The sequence below is a fragment of the Pteronotus mesoamericanus genome, unplaced genomic scaffold (assembly GCF_021234165.1).
Source record: "Pteronotus mesoamericanus isolate MK-2021 breed Mesoamerican mustached bat unplaced genomic scaffold, CSHL_Meso_final contig_230, whole genome shotgun sequence".
Taxonomy (NCBI): domain Eukaryota; kingdom Metazoa; phylum Chordata; class Mammalia; order Chiroptera; family Mormoopidae; genus Pteronotus; species Pteronotus mesoamericanus.
This window is the reverse complement of record NW_026555096.1, coordinates 2418706-2435995: the sequence shown is the minus strand read 5'-3', so window position 1 is coordinate 2435995 and position 17290 is coordinate 2418706. Positions and strand designations below refer to the sequence as shown.

At 36.9% G+C, this 17290-nt stretch overlaps 1 protein-coding gene across 1 annotated transcript in view; it reads right to left on the bottom strand.

The window, feature by feature from the left end:
• Window positions 1-17290, bottom strand: part of PTPN20 (protein tyrosine phosphatase non-receptor type 20) — a 92245-nt gene that overhangs the window by 43774 nt on the left and 31181 nt on the right. Inside the window, exon 5 of the mRNA XM_054572395.1 lies at window positions 9495-9497. Coding sequence (XP_054428370.1) covers window positions 9495-9497 — 3 coding nt within the window. The remainder of the gene's footprint in view (window positions 1-9494; window positions 9498-17290) is intronic.

The window sequence follows — 17290 nt, the reverse complement described above, 5'->3', positions numbered from 1 at the left end:
TCATGACTATGTACCTTGTAATTATATAAAACTGTTCTTGGAGAAAACTGTAAGTGCTATAAACATAACAGATGCACTAGACTTAGAAGTGCTCTGCTGTATAATGTGAATTGGGTGTACGTACTGACAATCATGCCAAGGCAAGCATGTGCAAGACCTGGGTGGGAAAAGAGAGACTCTTTCCCTTCCTAGAACCTAGTGTTTGCTAGTCCCTGGAGTCTGAGATGAGAGGGTGTGGAAAGTCTAACACACTTTTCCTTCTAAAACAAATCAAGCATGCATGCACAAAACAGACATGAATAAGGAAGATCTATATGATGTGATCAGTAAAGCTAAAAATAGACATATACTATTATAATTACATATAATATATTTTATATAGTTACATGCTTAGAAGACAATACTTTGTATTTACTAATACACACAGAATTTTTCTTTTTCAAATCATGATCTTTTAGATCATGTTGACAGTCTAGATTTCACATGTCTGAAATTTTATACATCATGTCCACTGACAAAAATGTAATAAATCTATAAATACTAAAAGAATGTTTTTAAAATTTCAGAATTTTAAAGCAAAAAGACCAAGTGAAACCAGTTCTCTAAATCTCTGTCCAAAGACAAATAATATAAACTAAAAGTCCATTTAGTTTTTTCCATAAAATAAAAGACATTTTTCATTTTCACCAATAATTTTATTGATTTGGATATTTTGAGTATGTCAGCTATCTCTGACTATTGGCTTCTAGTGGATAGAGGCCAGGGATGTTGCTAAATATCTTCCAATGCATAAGACAGCCCCACAGTAAAGAACTATTTGGCCAAAATGTCAATAGTACCAAGAAACCTCACAAACCACTTTTGATATGTTCAATCAGTCACAGAACCTTCTCCATACACTTCACAAATCCTTTTTTCTTTTTTTTCCGTTTCAGTTGCATTTTTATCCTTCTTGAAATAATTAAGCATAATATGCCAAAAATGTTGTGTATTTTCTTCCATCTTCAATGTTAAAGTGGCTGCACAAAAATTCACCAATTTTGATGTTTTTAAAAAATGCCACTGACATGACAGCTGTCACAATACAATCTAACAAAATTGTTTTGAATGAAGTTAAAGACAACTTAGAACTACTATCTTATGGAAAAAACTAAACAAACTTTTTGTTTAACTCCAGTAAAATCAAGTTAATACCAGCAAAATTATACAAGAAGCAATTAAGCATAATAATGGGCATTAAAAAAATGGAAGTTTCTGAAAACCTGCACAGGCTTGGGAAACTCATCTTGTCTTGGAACACTACTACATGTAAAAGCCTTCTGTAGGGGTGGGAGTGAAGGCCTTTGGGTTGGGAGAAACATACACAGAAATCCTAAAAATTTTCACAGATATCTCTAACTTTAGTATGAGATGAGGTCTAGGAAGTCCAGAAGGAGAGATAAAATACCTACAAGAGCAGAAGCCATTTGATCATCCTTGATTCCCAAGAGAAAAACACTTAGAGCTTTTCATTGTGTTTTAGCCTTTAAAAAAATAAAAAAGCTGAGCAAAGGCAGAAAGGAAAGGAAAGACAAGATAGAATGACTGCAATGGACACTGTCAGTGACTCCCCAAAACTGATTCTACCCTGATGGTTAGTTAAAGCCTTTTGTGATCATTCCACAATAACTCCTTTGCCAGTGAATAATTCAGCAATAGGTAGGAGATTTGGGCCAAGGGGAAGGAAGGAGAAGTTTATTCGGGATTTATGGGCAAGAGAATCAAGCCTCTGTCCCACCTCCATCGCCTGGCTAGACATAAGCACAGAAGCATAAGGCCCTGATTATCACAAGCAGCCCTATTGTGACCAAAAAAAGAATGAGCTGAGTATAACAAACACGAAAAAAAAAACCACATTAAAAAAATCTATGTTCTTGATGAAGTCACTGAGCAACAAATCATAGTGAACCTGGAATACTTCCTACCTCTGATCTCCATTACAAAAGAAAATATATTTCTTTATTGTTAATGCCATTTTGAATTTGGTTTCTTTTTACTGCAGCCTGGTCCAAGAATTCCAAAAGGCTGTATAGGTCGGACTTCACTGTAGGTAATGGAAATCATTACAGAGAGATGTTATCTAGCTAGTTGGTGCTAACAACATCATTGGGTGGATTTAAAACACGGGTACTTCCCTCATTATGACCCAAAAATAACACAGCAGGATGGTCTGACAAGAAAAGTGCTACCTTTGCCAGGAGGAGGAATCTGAGGAAGCTGGACACTGTAGCTCTAACCCTGGCTCCTGGATGATACTACCTTAGCAATCATGAAAGACTTAGAAAGTCATCACCACAACCATTGGCTCTAGTAATGTACCACCTTACCTGTAATGATGCACCAGGAATGCCATGCTTCTCTACATATTTAAGTCTTGGCTAAGATGCAGATGATTCTCTACACATTTATGTCCTGGCTACGTGCATATGATTGGTCAAACCCTAGCTACCAGAATGTCAGGAATGTAATTTTTGGTTTTCTTGCCTGGTCCATTCAGTCAGGTACATGAGGAGGGTGTAGTCAATGCTGAGTAAGCTGATCTACAACATATTCCACATAACAATTCAACCACATCCTTCAGATTTCTGCTCATTTTCCGTCAACCCTCCGACACATACTATTGTCCTTGGGCAAATTCCAGTCCTCAAAGTGTAGTTTACAAAGAAAGAATTTAGATTCAAGTTAAATGGAATGAGAGTCAAGAAGAATTCATTCATGCTCAATTAGCAAAATCAAAGAGATGTAGAGCTAGCTATACATGTTAGTGAACAAGATAGAAATAAAACATGAGGTGAGGGAAAAAATGAGTAATGTAAATAGTATGCAAAATATTTTAATCCATTCTGAATGAAACATAAATTGTAGATCTACCATCTTAGAAACAAGTAATAAGAATATGAATTATTTTGAATAGTAAGACAAAATGAGATAGAGACAAATGTATTTGAAAAAATAAATTAATTAAAAAAATATTTTTCTCATGTGGAAAAGTCTACTTGGAACACTCTCAAGTATATGAAGCATTCATTGATGTCACTTCACCTTTAAGTCTGGACAGGATTCCTGTATGGGCCAAAGTGTCCAAATTTACCATAAGATTCTCCATTTATAAACATTTATACAGCATATGTCCTATACTATTTCAAATATAAAACAAGAGCTATGTTCTAAAAAAAAAAAGAGTAATAAACAAAACTATAGAGCTTAAAAAAAATAAGATGAAAATTTTATAGACCTAATAAAGGCCAAAAGAACATTACTATAGAGCTAATAATTAAATTAAACACTGCAATAAAGAAGATAAAAATCGACTTATTTATAGAACAAAGACATGTATACATAAATTAATGGAAAAAAAAGAAAAGGGGAAAAAAACAAAAGATAATGAATACAATGACCTCATCAGAAGCTCAGAAGAAAAACTGGAGATAAGGAGAGGAACTCAGGAAACCCCTCCTCAGCATGCAAGCTCGGACACAGAAGCATTAGCTTCTGCAGGAAAGGCATGAAGCTCCAGCCAGTTGCTTTTATCCTGTCTAGCCTAGGGATCAAAAGCATACGAAGTTGGAAAAAGGGCAGTAAACCCTATCACCCTTAAAGCACAGGTTAAGACCCCCTACATTAGGGACAGAGAAGGTAGAAAAGCATTCTGGACTCTGACCATAACATATCCCCTACCTCTGAAGAAAGGGCAGAATAACTGAGAAGGCCACCTTCCCAGGGACATGCATACGAACAAGGCTGACCAAGGACAACAGAGAATGACACTCCCATCTACAACCAAATTAGCAAGCAACAGAATTACAAGTAAGAGCATTATATTGTTAAGGAAAGGACCAGGCTGTGGATAGAAACTTTATCTTAGGTGCAGGTCCAACGGGGAGATCTAAACTAAAGGGTAGAATAGGAATTGAGGTAAACCATCTGGGATGCCATTTTTTATTCTAAGCACAACATAACAATATCAGAACTTGAAACTGGTAGTGCACTGAGAGTTGCCACAGCAACATAAAAACCCAAACCCCATTCAATTCCTAACTAAATTGATTCAACTCCTTACACTGAACACCTACCAAAGGAAGAGGCATGTCCATTCCTATTTACCTCAGGCTCTGGAATACAAGATACCGAGATTTCAACAACAGTAAAAATTACGTGGCACACAAAGAAGAAAGAAAAAATAAAATCAAACTGTCAGGGGACAAAGCAATCAACAGAACCAGAAGAGGTATGATGTTGATGTTAAAAATATCAGACATTTAATTTAAAATAAGATCAATGATTAAAGACTTTAGTGGAAAAAGTGGACTACATGAATGAACAAATGGAGAATTGCATCAGAGAGATAGAAAGCATAAGAATGGAGCAAAAATGCTAAAAGTGAAAAACACTGTAATAGAAATAAAGAATGCCACCAATGGGCTCATCAATAGGCTTGATACCAGAAAGAAAAGAATCAGAAAACTTAAAAATAGGTCAATAGGCATTGCCCAAACTGAAAGAGAAAGAAGAGTGGGGGAGAGGAAAGTACAGAGAGACCACCGAAGAGCTACAGGCCTATATCAAACAGATTCCTGTGATTGGAATCTCAAATTTGGGAAAATTGGGGGTGGAGGGGAAAAAAGGGGAGGGGGGAGAAAGAGAGAGAAGAATATTTGAAATGATAATCGTTGAGGATTTTCCAAAATGAATGAAAGATACCAAGTCTCAGATCCAAAGGCTCATCATAAAAAATACAAGTCAGAAGACAAACCAGAATCCTATAACCAACAAAAATATCATCCTGAAAAATAAACACTTTTATAGACAAACAAAAACTGAGAGAAGTCATTAGCAGCAAACTTGCACTGTAAGAAATGCTCAAAGATCTTTAGGCAGAAGGAATATATTGTAGAACAGGAAACTGAATCAATACAAAGAAATGAGTAGTTCTGAACCTTTCATAAATGTAATTTTTTCCTTAATTTTTACTTCTCTGAAGGATAACAGACTATTTAACACAAAAATGATAAATATATATTTTAGGATTATTGTTATATGAAATTGAACAATTTGATAACAATTGTAAAAAAGGATGAATGGGAGAAATAAGTAAGACAGTATTGTAATTAGGAAGACAATATATTATGTGAACTGTTATATTATTTGAATAACAGAAAAGATAGACTGGGAAAATTTAAAATGTATATTGTAAATTCCAGGGTAACCAAAAAAATATGTTTAAAGAAGTATAAATAAGACAATTGGGAAGATAAAATGAAATCATAGATTCATCTAAGGCAGAAAAATGGGAAAAAAGATTTAAAAATAAAAGGAATAAATAAAAAATAATTAGCAAATGATAAAGTTAAATCTAACAAGGTAGATATAAAGGCATTCAGTTTAAATATATGAATTAAAGGACAGATATTGGGACAGTGGGTGAAAAAATAGGCCCAACCATATAATGCCTACAAAAAAACACTTTAAATACAAAAACATAAGCAAGTTAAAAGTAAAAAGATGTAAAAATATATACCATAGGAACACTAATAAAAAGAAAGTGGAGTGGCTATATTCATGTCAGAGAATATATCAATAGCAAAATAGACTTCAGAAGAAAAAATTACTAGGGATAAAATAGTAATTACTGGGGGGCAGAAGGGATGAAGAGTAGAGCAAAAAGTATTTTTAGGGCAGTGAAACTATTCTATTTGACACTGTAATAGTGGATATATGCCAATACACGTTTTGTCAAAACTCATAGAATGTACCATACCAAGAGAGAATCCTAATGTAAACTATGGGTTCTGGGTGAAGGTGCCTCAGTACAGGCTCATCAACTACCACAAATAAACCACTCTGATAAGGGATATTGATAGTGCTGGAGAATGTGCATGTGTGGAGACAAGGAGTATATGGAAAACCTCTGTACCCTCTGCCCAGTTTAACTGTAAATGTAAAACTGCTCTAAAAATAAAATCTTATTTTTTTAAAAAAAGATCATTACTAATGATAAAGGGTCAATTTACAGGAAAGACATAACAATGCTAAATACATATATATACCTGACAGAATTTCAAAATACATAAAGACTGGCGATGTTGAAAAAATAAACAGGAAAATTCACAATTATAATTGAAGACTTCAGTACTCTTTGCTCAGGAATCAATGGAACAAGGTAAAAAAAACTGTACCTGACCTAATTGGCCTTTATAAAACACTCCTTCCAACAACAAAATAAAAATTCTTTTCAAGTACACATGGAATCTTTACCACATACACCACACCATATTCTAGGCCAAAAATCAAAACTTCATAAATTAAAAGGAATTAATATAAATTATGCTTTTGGACTATAATGAGATTAAACTTTCCAAATATTTGGAAATCAATATTTTAAATAACATATCTAGAAAATTAATAACACATCTGGAAAAATCCTCTAATGTTTGAAAATTAAAAAGCATACTCCTAAATAACCTCTAAATCAGAAAAAGTCATAAGAGAAATAGAAAATGTCTTTTAAATATTCTTTTTGTAGAATAGATTTATATTTACAAAAATATTAGTAGGGAGTACAGAGTTCCTATAAATCCCATGCTACAGTTTCCCCTATTATTAATAGGGTTTAATAGTTATGAGTATTTCTTCCTTTTTCAGATTTCATATACATTCATATATACAGACACATACACTATATATTTTTGTTTGCTTTTACAGGACATTGAGGACAGTGTCAATTGGCTGAAGAAAAATGAACATCACTTAAACATCAAAAAAAGGACTTTGGCCCTGCCTGGCTAGCTCAATTGGATAGAGCATTGTCACAATATACCAAGGTTGTGGATTAAACCCCTGGTCAGGGTACATACAGAAATTAAATAGTGAATGCATAAATAAGTGGAACAACAAATCAATGTTCTTCATTCTCTTAAAAAAATATCAATAAATAGAAAAAGAGAGAGAAACAGAGACTTTGTATCCTATTTTGGGATGGGGTAAGAGTGTGTTTTTAGTTGCACACAGGATAGTGTATCATCGTTAGAGGATAATTCTTTTTATTTGGAGATTAAGAGATGTGTATGGATGCCAAGTTGACAAGGCATGGACTGTGTTAGCTTCACAATATGTTAATATGGCTAGGCTGAATTACTTTCCCCAAATTTCATTCCCTGAAAGTTTCTAGTTAAGATGGTCAAGGGAGTTCTCATGTGAAATTTGGAAGGCAAACCTGGAACTCATACCCACTGTAGCCAATCTCCTGGCTCACCTCATTCTTCAAATAGTATGGAGAACTTAATGTCAATATGGAATGTGTAGAACTTAATAACCTTCCCATGTCACTCTACTACAAATTTCAAAGGGGTTTACATGATAATGAACAAAATAATTTTAAATTCCATATGTAGCAAAAACTTGCTCAGATAAGCTACAAAAATTTATTTTTAAAAGATTAGGGGTAAGATATGCCTTCTAGATATTACTTAGAACTACAATAATCAAAATAAAATAGCATGTTCACAGGAACAAACAAGTCAATCTGGTGGAAAACATTGGAGAAAGGGAGACATTTTGGGGAACTTAATATGAAAGTCATGAAAGTATATTTAAATTCAGTTGTGTAAGGTGGTTTATTTAGGTAATGGTACTGGTATAATTGTCTAGTCAGTTTTCTACACCTCTATCATAGTTAGTAATTAACTGCAGATTAGTGACCTAGGCAGAATGAATGCATGGAAGGAAGGAAGTGAGGGAGGGAGGGAGGGAGGGAGGAAGGAAGGGATGGAGGGAGGGAGGAAGGGAGGGAGAATTCTGGGAAAAACTTAGGAGAGTATTTGTGTATTCTTCCAGTAAAGACCTTTTTAAACATTTTAGAAACCCAAAATGTTTATGGAGTTTCCATAAGTTCTCCTTATAAAGGTTTCCCTTCTTAAAGAATGGAGTAGGAGGAGAATTTATAATATATTTGTCAGACAAACGAGGTGTTAAGACTTTGTACATGTAAAAATTTCCTAGAAATTACCCCATATTTTGCTGTATATAATGCATACCCATGTTTTTGTGTGCATTATACATGGGATTATTATACCCATGGTATGTAATCATTAGAACTATGTATAATATACATCCTCATTTTTTCCTCAAAAGTTTGGGCAAAAAAGTGCGCATTATACATGGCAAAGTACAGTAACAAGAAAAAAGTGGACAAAGAATGTAAACATGCCAATGAAAGAAAGGCTAATAAACATACAATACGATACTTGCTCTCACTAGCAATCAGGACCACGTAAGTTAGAGTAATAAAGAAGTGTTATTTTTCATCCATCAGATTGGCAAAAATTAGAAAAAGAGTTATCTAGGTATGATAAGAATGTTGGAAATAGGACCCTTCCAAAATGAGCAACAATAAATTGCTCTAGCCTTTTGGAAAGGAATCTAGTATTATTGCCTACTAAAATACAAAATAAATATATACTTTGAGTTAGAAATCCTCTAACCAAAATAAATACACCAGTAAATAAGAAACATGTATAAAGTATGTATTACAGATTAGTAATAAAAATGACAAAAGGAGGGTAGGTGAATTTATTATAATATTTCTACATAATAGAATATTAGGCAGCCGTTAACATGATAGAATATACATTAACATATATACAAGGCATAATTTGTTTAAGAAACAAAGTTATAGAGTATAATTTTTATTTAAACTTTAAACAGAAAATCTGTTTTTGTGTTCATAGAGAAACTATTAGTATTTGTTAGCACTGAGTCAAGATTTCAGATGATAAAAAGAAATTGTTAACTTTTCTTTATATTTTGTTGTATCGATTTTTATTGATACAAGCACATATTGTTTATAATTTATTTTTTGAATTTGGACTTTCAAAATATTTTATTAAGTATTGAGTAGTTACAAAATTAATAGTTAAATAAAATATCTTTAAGGTATAAAATATTAAAAATATACTACCCAATTTAGTAAAGAACATTAGCATCGCCTCATGTCCCCATGTACCTTCCTCTCCTCCCTCAGGAATAACCACTATTCTGAATTATGCCATCATTCCTTTGATTTTGTTTGTTTTGTTTACCACATATGCTGTTTTGAATATTCTGCAAATTTATACATATGGAATCATATTTTCTTTTAAATGTTGACTTTTATGCTGAGACTACACCAAGAAGAATTTGTTCATTTTCAAAGTATACAAATATACCACAACTAATTCATCTATTCTGTGTTGAAGGACATGTGAATTTTTTACAGTTTATGGATACTACAAATAAGGACAGTATTAATATTCTTGCATATGTCTTCTGGTGCAAAAGGGAAAGAATTTCTCTAAGCTAAATAATTAGCAACGGAAATGCTAGGGCATAGGGTATGTGCATATTAAAAATGCTATTATTTTTTATTATTCCCTGTGCTCATGAATAATGACTACTGTCATACATTTTTAATTTTTAACTATCTAGTCAGTAAAAATTATTATTTCACTGTGGTTTAATTTTCACTTCCCTGATTCAAAATTAGGTTGAAACCTTTTCATATTTCCTCTTTTGTGAAGTGCCCATTGCTGTTGGTTCTGTCTTGGTCAACTTGGGCTGCCATAAAAAATTACCATAGACTGGGTAACTTAGACAAAAAACATTTCTTATAGTGTTGGATATTAGAAGTCTAAGGCTGTGGTGCCAACATGGTTGGGTTCTTAGTGAATACTCTCTTCCTGGTTTACAAATGACTGCTTTCTTCCTGAATTTTCACATGGAAAGGGCACTCTAGCTCCATCATCCCTTTACAAGGGCACTGATCCCATAATGAAGGCTCTACCCGCATGATCTCATTCAAACTCAGTTACATTAAGTCCATAGCATCCCACCCCTTGCCCCCAAAGTTCACGTCTTCTTGCATGCAAAATACATGCATTCCATCCCAAGAGCTCCAAAAGACTTAACTTGTCATCAACTCTCAAATCTAAAACCCAAAGTCTAACATAAGAATCATCTAAATCAGATATGGGTGAGAAGGGAGGTAAGAATCAACATGAGGCAATATTCCTCTCCAGTTGTAAGCCTATAAAGCCAGACAAGTTAACTGTGTCCAAAAATATAATGAAGGGACAGGCATAGAATATACATCCCAATTCAAAAAGGGAGAAATGGGAAGGAAGAAAAGATGACAAGTAAGTCCAAAATCTAGCAGGGAAAACTCTATTAGACCGTAAGCCCCAAGAATAATCATCTTTGACCTGATGCCCACTGGGGCAGCAGTTCAACCTCCCTGGCTCTGCTGTGCAGTGATTATGGTCCTGCCACCATAGCTCTGGGCAAGATGCTTTTTGCAACTGAGGATAAGGCAGCTCTGCCTCCGCTATCCCCTCCCCCCTCTTAATATACCCTGGGCCTGTAGTGGGAATGGCAGCCCTGATGATTTCTGAATGACTTACTGGCCATTCTTTTCTTGCTCTGAAAACAGGGCCTGGTTTCCTGTTGAGATGGCTTATTAGGTCCCTGACTCATACCGATACTACTTTCCCTATCAAACTTTCTCTTTTTTTGCCATCTGGATAGGCTGAGAATTTTCCAAATATTTAAGTTCTGGTTCCTTTTTGCTTAACAATTCTATCTTCAATTCATATCTCTCTTCTCACATTTTACTATGAACAGCTGGCAGGAAGCAAGCTGATGATTCAACAATCTCCTTAGGAATTTTCTCACATGTAGAACAGGCTGGTTCCATATCCACATGTGGTGGATAAAAATTCAGGAGGGGATTCTCAGGAGCAATGAGTCGCAGCCCCACACCAAGGCTCCCCAGCCCAGGGTTCCAGTGCCAGGAAGATAAGTCTCCATAACTTCTGACTATAAAAACCATTGAGGATCAAGTTGGTAGAAGAAACTTCAGGAGTCCCAAGGAGTTCCCCTTAAAGAACTCACACATGGACTGACTCAGACTAACTCCCTCTGATTGCCACCACTGGGGTAGCAGCTTGAAAAACACCAGTGGCATGCAGAGAGGAAGAAGTGTTTGGCATCAAGGCAGGAGCTGGGGGACAGTTTTCTCCCAGATAGAAAGGCAGGCATAGGCCATTTTTCCTTTTCTAAGCATTCCCTCAACAAAGCCACAGAACTGATAGGCAGGTGCCATATCTTATGCTCCATCAACCTAGCTAACACTGTTTGCCCCACTGTAGAGAGCCCCAAGACCTCCAATCAACTTATGGACCCAACCAAACTATTAACCATGACTTTTCCGTATAAATGGATGGTCTTGGTCTATGCTTCACAACTTCCTAAATCTTATCAAACAAGCAACAGCCGGCCTCAGTGAGCCCCCAGCTACTGTACCATTTGCTAAGTGGCCCCAGGCCCAGGACTAGCAGCAGCCAGCCTAGATTCACAGTGTGGCTTTGCCTGGGAATCTCCAAGCCCAGGACAAGTAGCAGCCATCTCAGATTGCTTTATACCTCAAGCAGGGTGGCTACAGGTGGAACACAGGTGGGGATTGACCTTGGCCTGCACCACCTGGGAAACCCCAGAGCCTGCACACCCAGTGGACAGCTACAAACCATGTTGGGGCACCACAACCCTGCCCCTACACAGCTGATCCTCCACAGAGGGTGGACATTGGTGGTAAGTGGTCACAGTCAGTCCTTGAAGCTGACTGGCCTTGGTAAGTCCTTCCTATTTACCTGCCAACAGCAATCAAGGCTCAACTACAAGAGGATGGTGTACTCAGCTCACATGGAGAGTACACTTCAAGTACCCAGTTTGGGTGATAGGGGAGGTTATGCCACTGGATCCTATAGGATACCTACTATATTAGGCCATACTACCAAGACAGAGTAATAGCAGCTCTACTTATTCATAGATACAAACACAGGGAGGCTGACAAAATGAGGAGACAAAGAAACATGGCCCAAATGAAAGAACATATCAAAACACCAGAAAAAGAACTAAACAAAATGGAGATAAGCAATCTGCCAGATGCGGAGTTCAAAACACTGGTTATACAGATGCTCAGGGAACTTAGTGAGGACCTCAACAGCATAAAACAGATCCAGTGAGAAACAAGGGATACACTAATTGAAATAAAGGACAATTTACAAATAAAAAAAAAATCAAAACAGGAAGAAAAAGAATCCAAAAAAATGAGGATAGTGTAAGCAGCAGCTGGGATCGCTTCAAATGGTGCAACATTCACACCTTAGGAGTGCCAGAAGAAGAAGAGAAAGAGCGAGAAATTGGAAATCTATTTGAAAAAATAATGAAAGAAAATTTCCATAATTTGGTAAAAGAAATAAACATGCAAGTCCAGGAAGCACAGAGTCCCAAACAAGATGGACACAAAGAGGCCCACTCCAAGATACATCATAATTAAAATGCCAAAGGTTAAAGATAAAGAGAGAATCTTAAAAGCAGCTAGGGAAAAGCAGTTAGTTACCTACAAGGGAGTTCCCATAAAACTATGAGCTAATTTTTCAAAAGAAACTTTGCAGGCTAGATTGGCAAGAAAATTTCAAAATCATGAAAAGCAGGGACTGTCAGATCCAAGATGGAAGAGGAGTAAGTGGAAGGTACGCTAACCTCTTTCCAGGGCCAACCTGGAATTACAACTAAATTTTAGAGAAATCACCCAGAATAACCAACTGAACACTAGCTGGAGGGGAGCCTTATAACCATGGACAGACAGGAGAAACCACTTCACCACAACAAGACTAGAAGATAGTGTGGAGGAGGCTCAAGAGGGCTGGCTATACTCCCATGGGCAGAAGTTGAAGTTCTGGAGGTATATTTCAGTATCCTTGGGGTTTCTGCTGAGAAGTGCGGGGTCTAAACTCCAAATGGGGCTTCCCAGCCTACATCACAAGAGCCAGAAAGGAATCCAGATAACATCCAGATGAAAAAAGCAGCAGGGTTTCTGTCTGCCAGGGATAGATGGCTGGAGATGCAGAGAGCCTCCCAAAGGGCCAACAGATAAAATTTCATATGTAGCCACTTGTGCTGGGCTCTGGCAGAAGGGCGGAGCAGAATAGAGACGCTTGAAGAGAATATGGGAATGATGGCTCTGGAGAGGGAGTTGAAGGAGTAGCCACCAGGATCCCTGTGCTGAGTCATTCCCCATATTGCAGGAACCATCTCTCTCAGGCAGGGTACTCCTCTCCAAGTGGCATCAGCCTAAGGGGTAGCAATAGCCCTGCCCACGGGAAGAATTCTGCCCTGCCTTGTGGTGCTTAAGCCTGGCTGCTGATTACAGCTTCATTAGATTAACAATTGATCAGCTTAATGGCTGATTAGTTTAACAACTAAGGTGGAAAATACAAAGAAGCAGATAAAATGGGAAGACAAAAAAAAAACAGACCCCAAATGGAAGAACAAGAGAATTCTTCAGAAGAACTAGATGAAATGGAGGCAACCAATTTATCAGATAGAGAGTTTAGAGTAATAATTATAAGGATACTCAACAGCATAAAAAAAGACATAGACACCATAAAAAAGGACCAGTTAGAAATGATGAATGCAATATCTGAAATAAATAATGCACTGGAAGGAATAAACAGTAGGTTAGATGAAGCAGAGGATTGAATCAGTGTTTTGGAAGATGAGGTAGGAAAAACACCCAGGCAGAGCAGCAAAAAGAAAAAAGAATTTTAAAAAATGAGGAGAGCTTGAGAAACATTTTGGAAAATGTGAAGCATAACAGTATCCATGTCATGGGAATACCAGAATGAGAAGAGAGCAAGCAAGGGATCGAGAACCTATTTAAAGAAATTAGACTGAAAACTTCCTTTGTCTGGTGAAGGGAACAGACACACAAGTCCAGGAAGTACAGTGGATCCCAAACAAGTTGGACCCAAAGAGGCCTACACAGAGATACATCATAATTAAAATGACAAAACTTAAAGACAGGGAAAGAGTCCTAAAAGTTGCAAGAGAATAGCAGGTAGTTACCTACAAGGGAGCACCAATTAGACTGACATCTGATTACTCAACAGAAACATTTCAGGCCAGAAGAGAGTAGCATGAAATATTCAAGGTAATAAAAAGCAAGGACCTACGACCAAGGCTACTTTACCCAGTAAGGGTATCATTTAAAGTTAAAGGAGAAATAAAGGAGCTTCCCAGACAAGAGAAAGCTAAAGGAGCTTGTTAACACCAAACCAGTACTGTAACAAATATTAAAGGGCTTGTTTTAAGAAGAAAAAGAGTTCACCTGTTAGCGGAACCTAATCAACAAACCAAACAAACAAGCAAAATAAAACCAGCGACACTGAAATAAAAAACAAACTGACAGCTACCAGGAGAGAGGCAGGAAAAGAAGAGTAGGGAAAAGAAGGGGAAAGGTTGTCAAGGAACATGTATAAAGGACCCACAGACAAAGCCAAGGGGGTAGGAAGGATTAAGGGAGGGAGGTGGGAGTGGGTGGGGTGGGGTAAAGTGGTGGCAAGAAAATGGAGACAACTGTACTTGAACAATAAAAAAAATTAAAAATAAGAAAAAAAGAAAAAGAGGAAGAAAAAAAATCCTCATAGATCTATATGCTAAAAGAGTGAATTTTACCATATGTAAATTACACTTCAATATTTTAAAAGTATTTTCTTATAAACTAATTTTGTGTGAGACTTGTATTTTAATAATTGCATAGTGTGATAATGTCTTAATAAGATTTGACATTTTTTATTTATTTATTTATTTATTTTTTTTATTAATTTATTTACTTTTTAAATACATTTGTCTCTGCCTTCCCCCCCCCTTTCCCTTGCCCCCTCCCACCTTCCCTCCCTCAGCTCTTCCCCTTTGGTTTTGTCCATGAGTCCTTGCTATATGTTCCTTGACTTTCCCCTTCCCTTCCCTTTCCCTGCCCCCCCCTTCCCTCTTGTCTCTGTTGATTTCTTTTCCTTTCAGTGTTGCTGGCCATATTTGCCTTGCTTCTTTGCATTGTTGGTTAGGTTCCGCTTATAGGTGAGATCATATGGTATTTGTCTTTCGCCCCCTGGCTTATTTCGCTTAGCATGATGCTCTCCAGTTCCATCCATGCTGTTGCGAAGTTTAGTACTTCTTTTTTCTTTCTGCTACGTAGTATTCCATTGTGTATATGTACCATAATTTTTTGATCCAATCATCTACTGATGGGCATTTAGGTTGCTTCCAACACTTGGCTATTGTAAATTGTGCTGCTATGAACATTGGGGTGCATAGGTTCTTTTGTATTGGCGTTTTGGTGTTCTCAGGGTATAGTCCCAGCAGGGGAATCGCTGGATCAAAAGGCAGTTCCATTTTCAGCTTTCTGAGGAAATTCCACACTGCTTTCCATAGTGGCTGCACCAGTCTGCATTCCCACCAACAGTGGACTAGAGTTCCCTTTTCTCCACAGCCTCGCCAGCACCTGTTGTTTGTGGATCTGTTTATGATGGCCATTCTGACCGGTGTGAGGTGGTACCTCATGGTGGTTTTGATCTGCATTTCTCTAATGGCTAGTGATGCAGAGCATCCTTTCAAATGCCTCTGGGCCCTCTGTATCTCCTCCTTAGAAAAGCATCTGCCCAGGTCCTTTGCCCATTTTTTGATTGGATCGTTTGTCTTCTTGGAGTAAAGTCGAGTGAGTTCTTTGTATATCTTGGAGATCAAACCTCTATCTGATGTATCATTAGCAAATATATTTTCCCAAATGGTTGGCTCCCTTTTCATTTTGCTGATGTTTTCTTTAGCCGTGCAGAAGCTTCTTATTTTGATGAGGTCCCACTTGTTTATTCTTTCCTTTATGTCCCTTGCTTTAGGAGACATATCAGTGAAAAAATTGCTGCGTGGGATATCTGAGAGTTTCCTGCCAATGTTCTCCTCTAGGACTTTGATGGTGTTGCGACTTATATTTAAGTCTTTTATCCATCTTGAGTTTATTTTTGTGTATGGTGTCAGCTGATGATCCAATTTCAATTTTTTGCATGTAGCCATCCAGCTCTCCCAACACCATTTGTTGAAGAGGCTGTTATTGCTCCATTTTATGCTTCTGCCCCCTTTGTCAAATATTAGATGTCCATAGAGACCTGGGCTTATTTCTGGGCTTTCTATTCTGTTCCACTGGTCTATGGGTCTGTTCTTGTGCCAGTACCAGATTGTTTTGAGTATAGTGGCTTTGTAGTAGAGTTTGATGTCCGGTATTGTGATCCCTCCTACTTTGTGTTTCTTTCTCAAAATTGCTGCAGCTATTCGAGGTCGTTTATGGTTCCATATAAATTTTTGAAATGTCTGTTCTATTTCTGTGAAATACGTCATTGGTATCTTAATAGGGATTGCGTTGAATCTATAAATTGCTTTTGGTAGTATGGACATTTTAAGGATATTAATTCTTCCAATCCATGAGCACGGTATATGCTTCCATTTATTTGTGTCTTCCTTAATTTCTTTTTTCAATGTTGTATAGTTTTCTGCATACAGGTCTTTTGTGTCTTTGGTTAAATTTATCCCTAGGTACTTTATCTTTTTTCGTGCTATATCGAATGGTATATTTTTTCTGATTTCTTCTTCTTCTATTGCATTGCTGGTGTACAAAAACGCCTTTGATTTCTGAATGTTGACTTTGTATCCTGCTGTTTTGCCAAATTCACTTATTAGGTTGAGGAGTTTTTTGGTAGAGTCTACAGGGTTCTCTATGTACACTATCATGTCATCTGCAAACAATGATAGTTTTACTTCCTCCTTTCCTATTTGGATGCCTTTTATCTCTTTCTCTTGTCTGACTGCTGTGGCTAGGACTTCCAATACGATGTTGAAAAGAAGCGGTGAGAGCGGACATCCTTGGCGTGTTCCCGATCTTAGTGGGAAAGCTTTCAGTTTTTGCCCGTTGAGTATGATATTGGCTGTAGGTTTTTCATATATGGCCTTTATTACGTTGAGGAATGCCCCATTGATTCCCATTTTGCTGAGTGTTTTGATCATAAATGGGTGCTGTACCTTGTCAAATGCTTTTTCTGCATCTATCGAGATGATCATGTGGTTTTTGTCTTTTCTTTGATTTATGTGGTGTATCACGTTTACTGATTTGCGTATATTGAACCATCCCTGCATCCCTGGGATGAATCCCACTTGATCGTGATGGATAATCTTTTGAATGTATTGCTGGATGCGGTTTGCCAATATTTTGTTGAGGATTTTAGCATCTATGTTCATCAGCGAAATTGGCCTGTAGTTTTCTTTCTTTGTATGGTCTTTATCTGGTTTGGGGATCAGGGTGATGCTGGCCTCATAGAAGGAGTCTGGCAGTCTT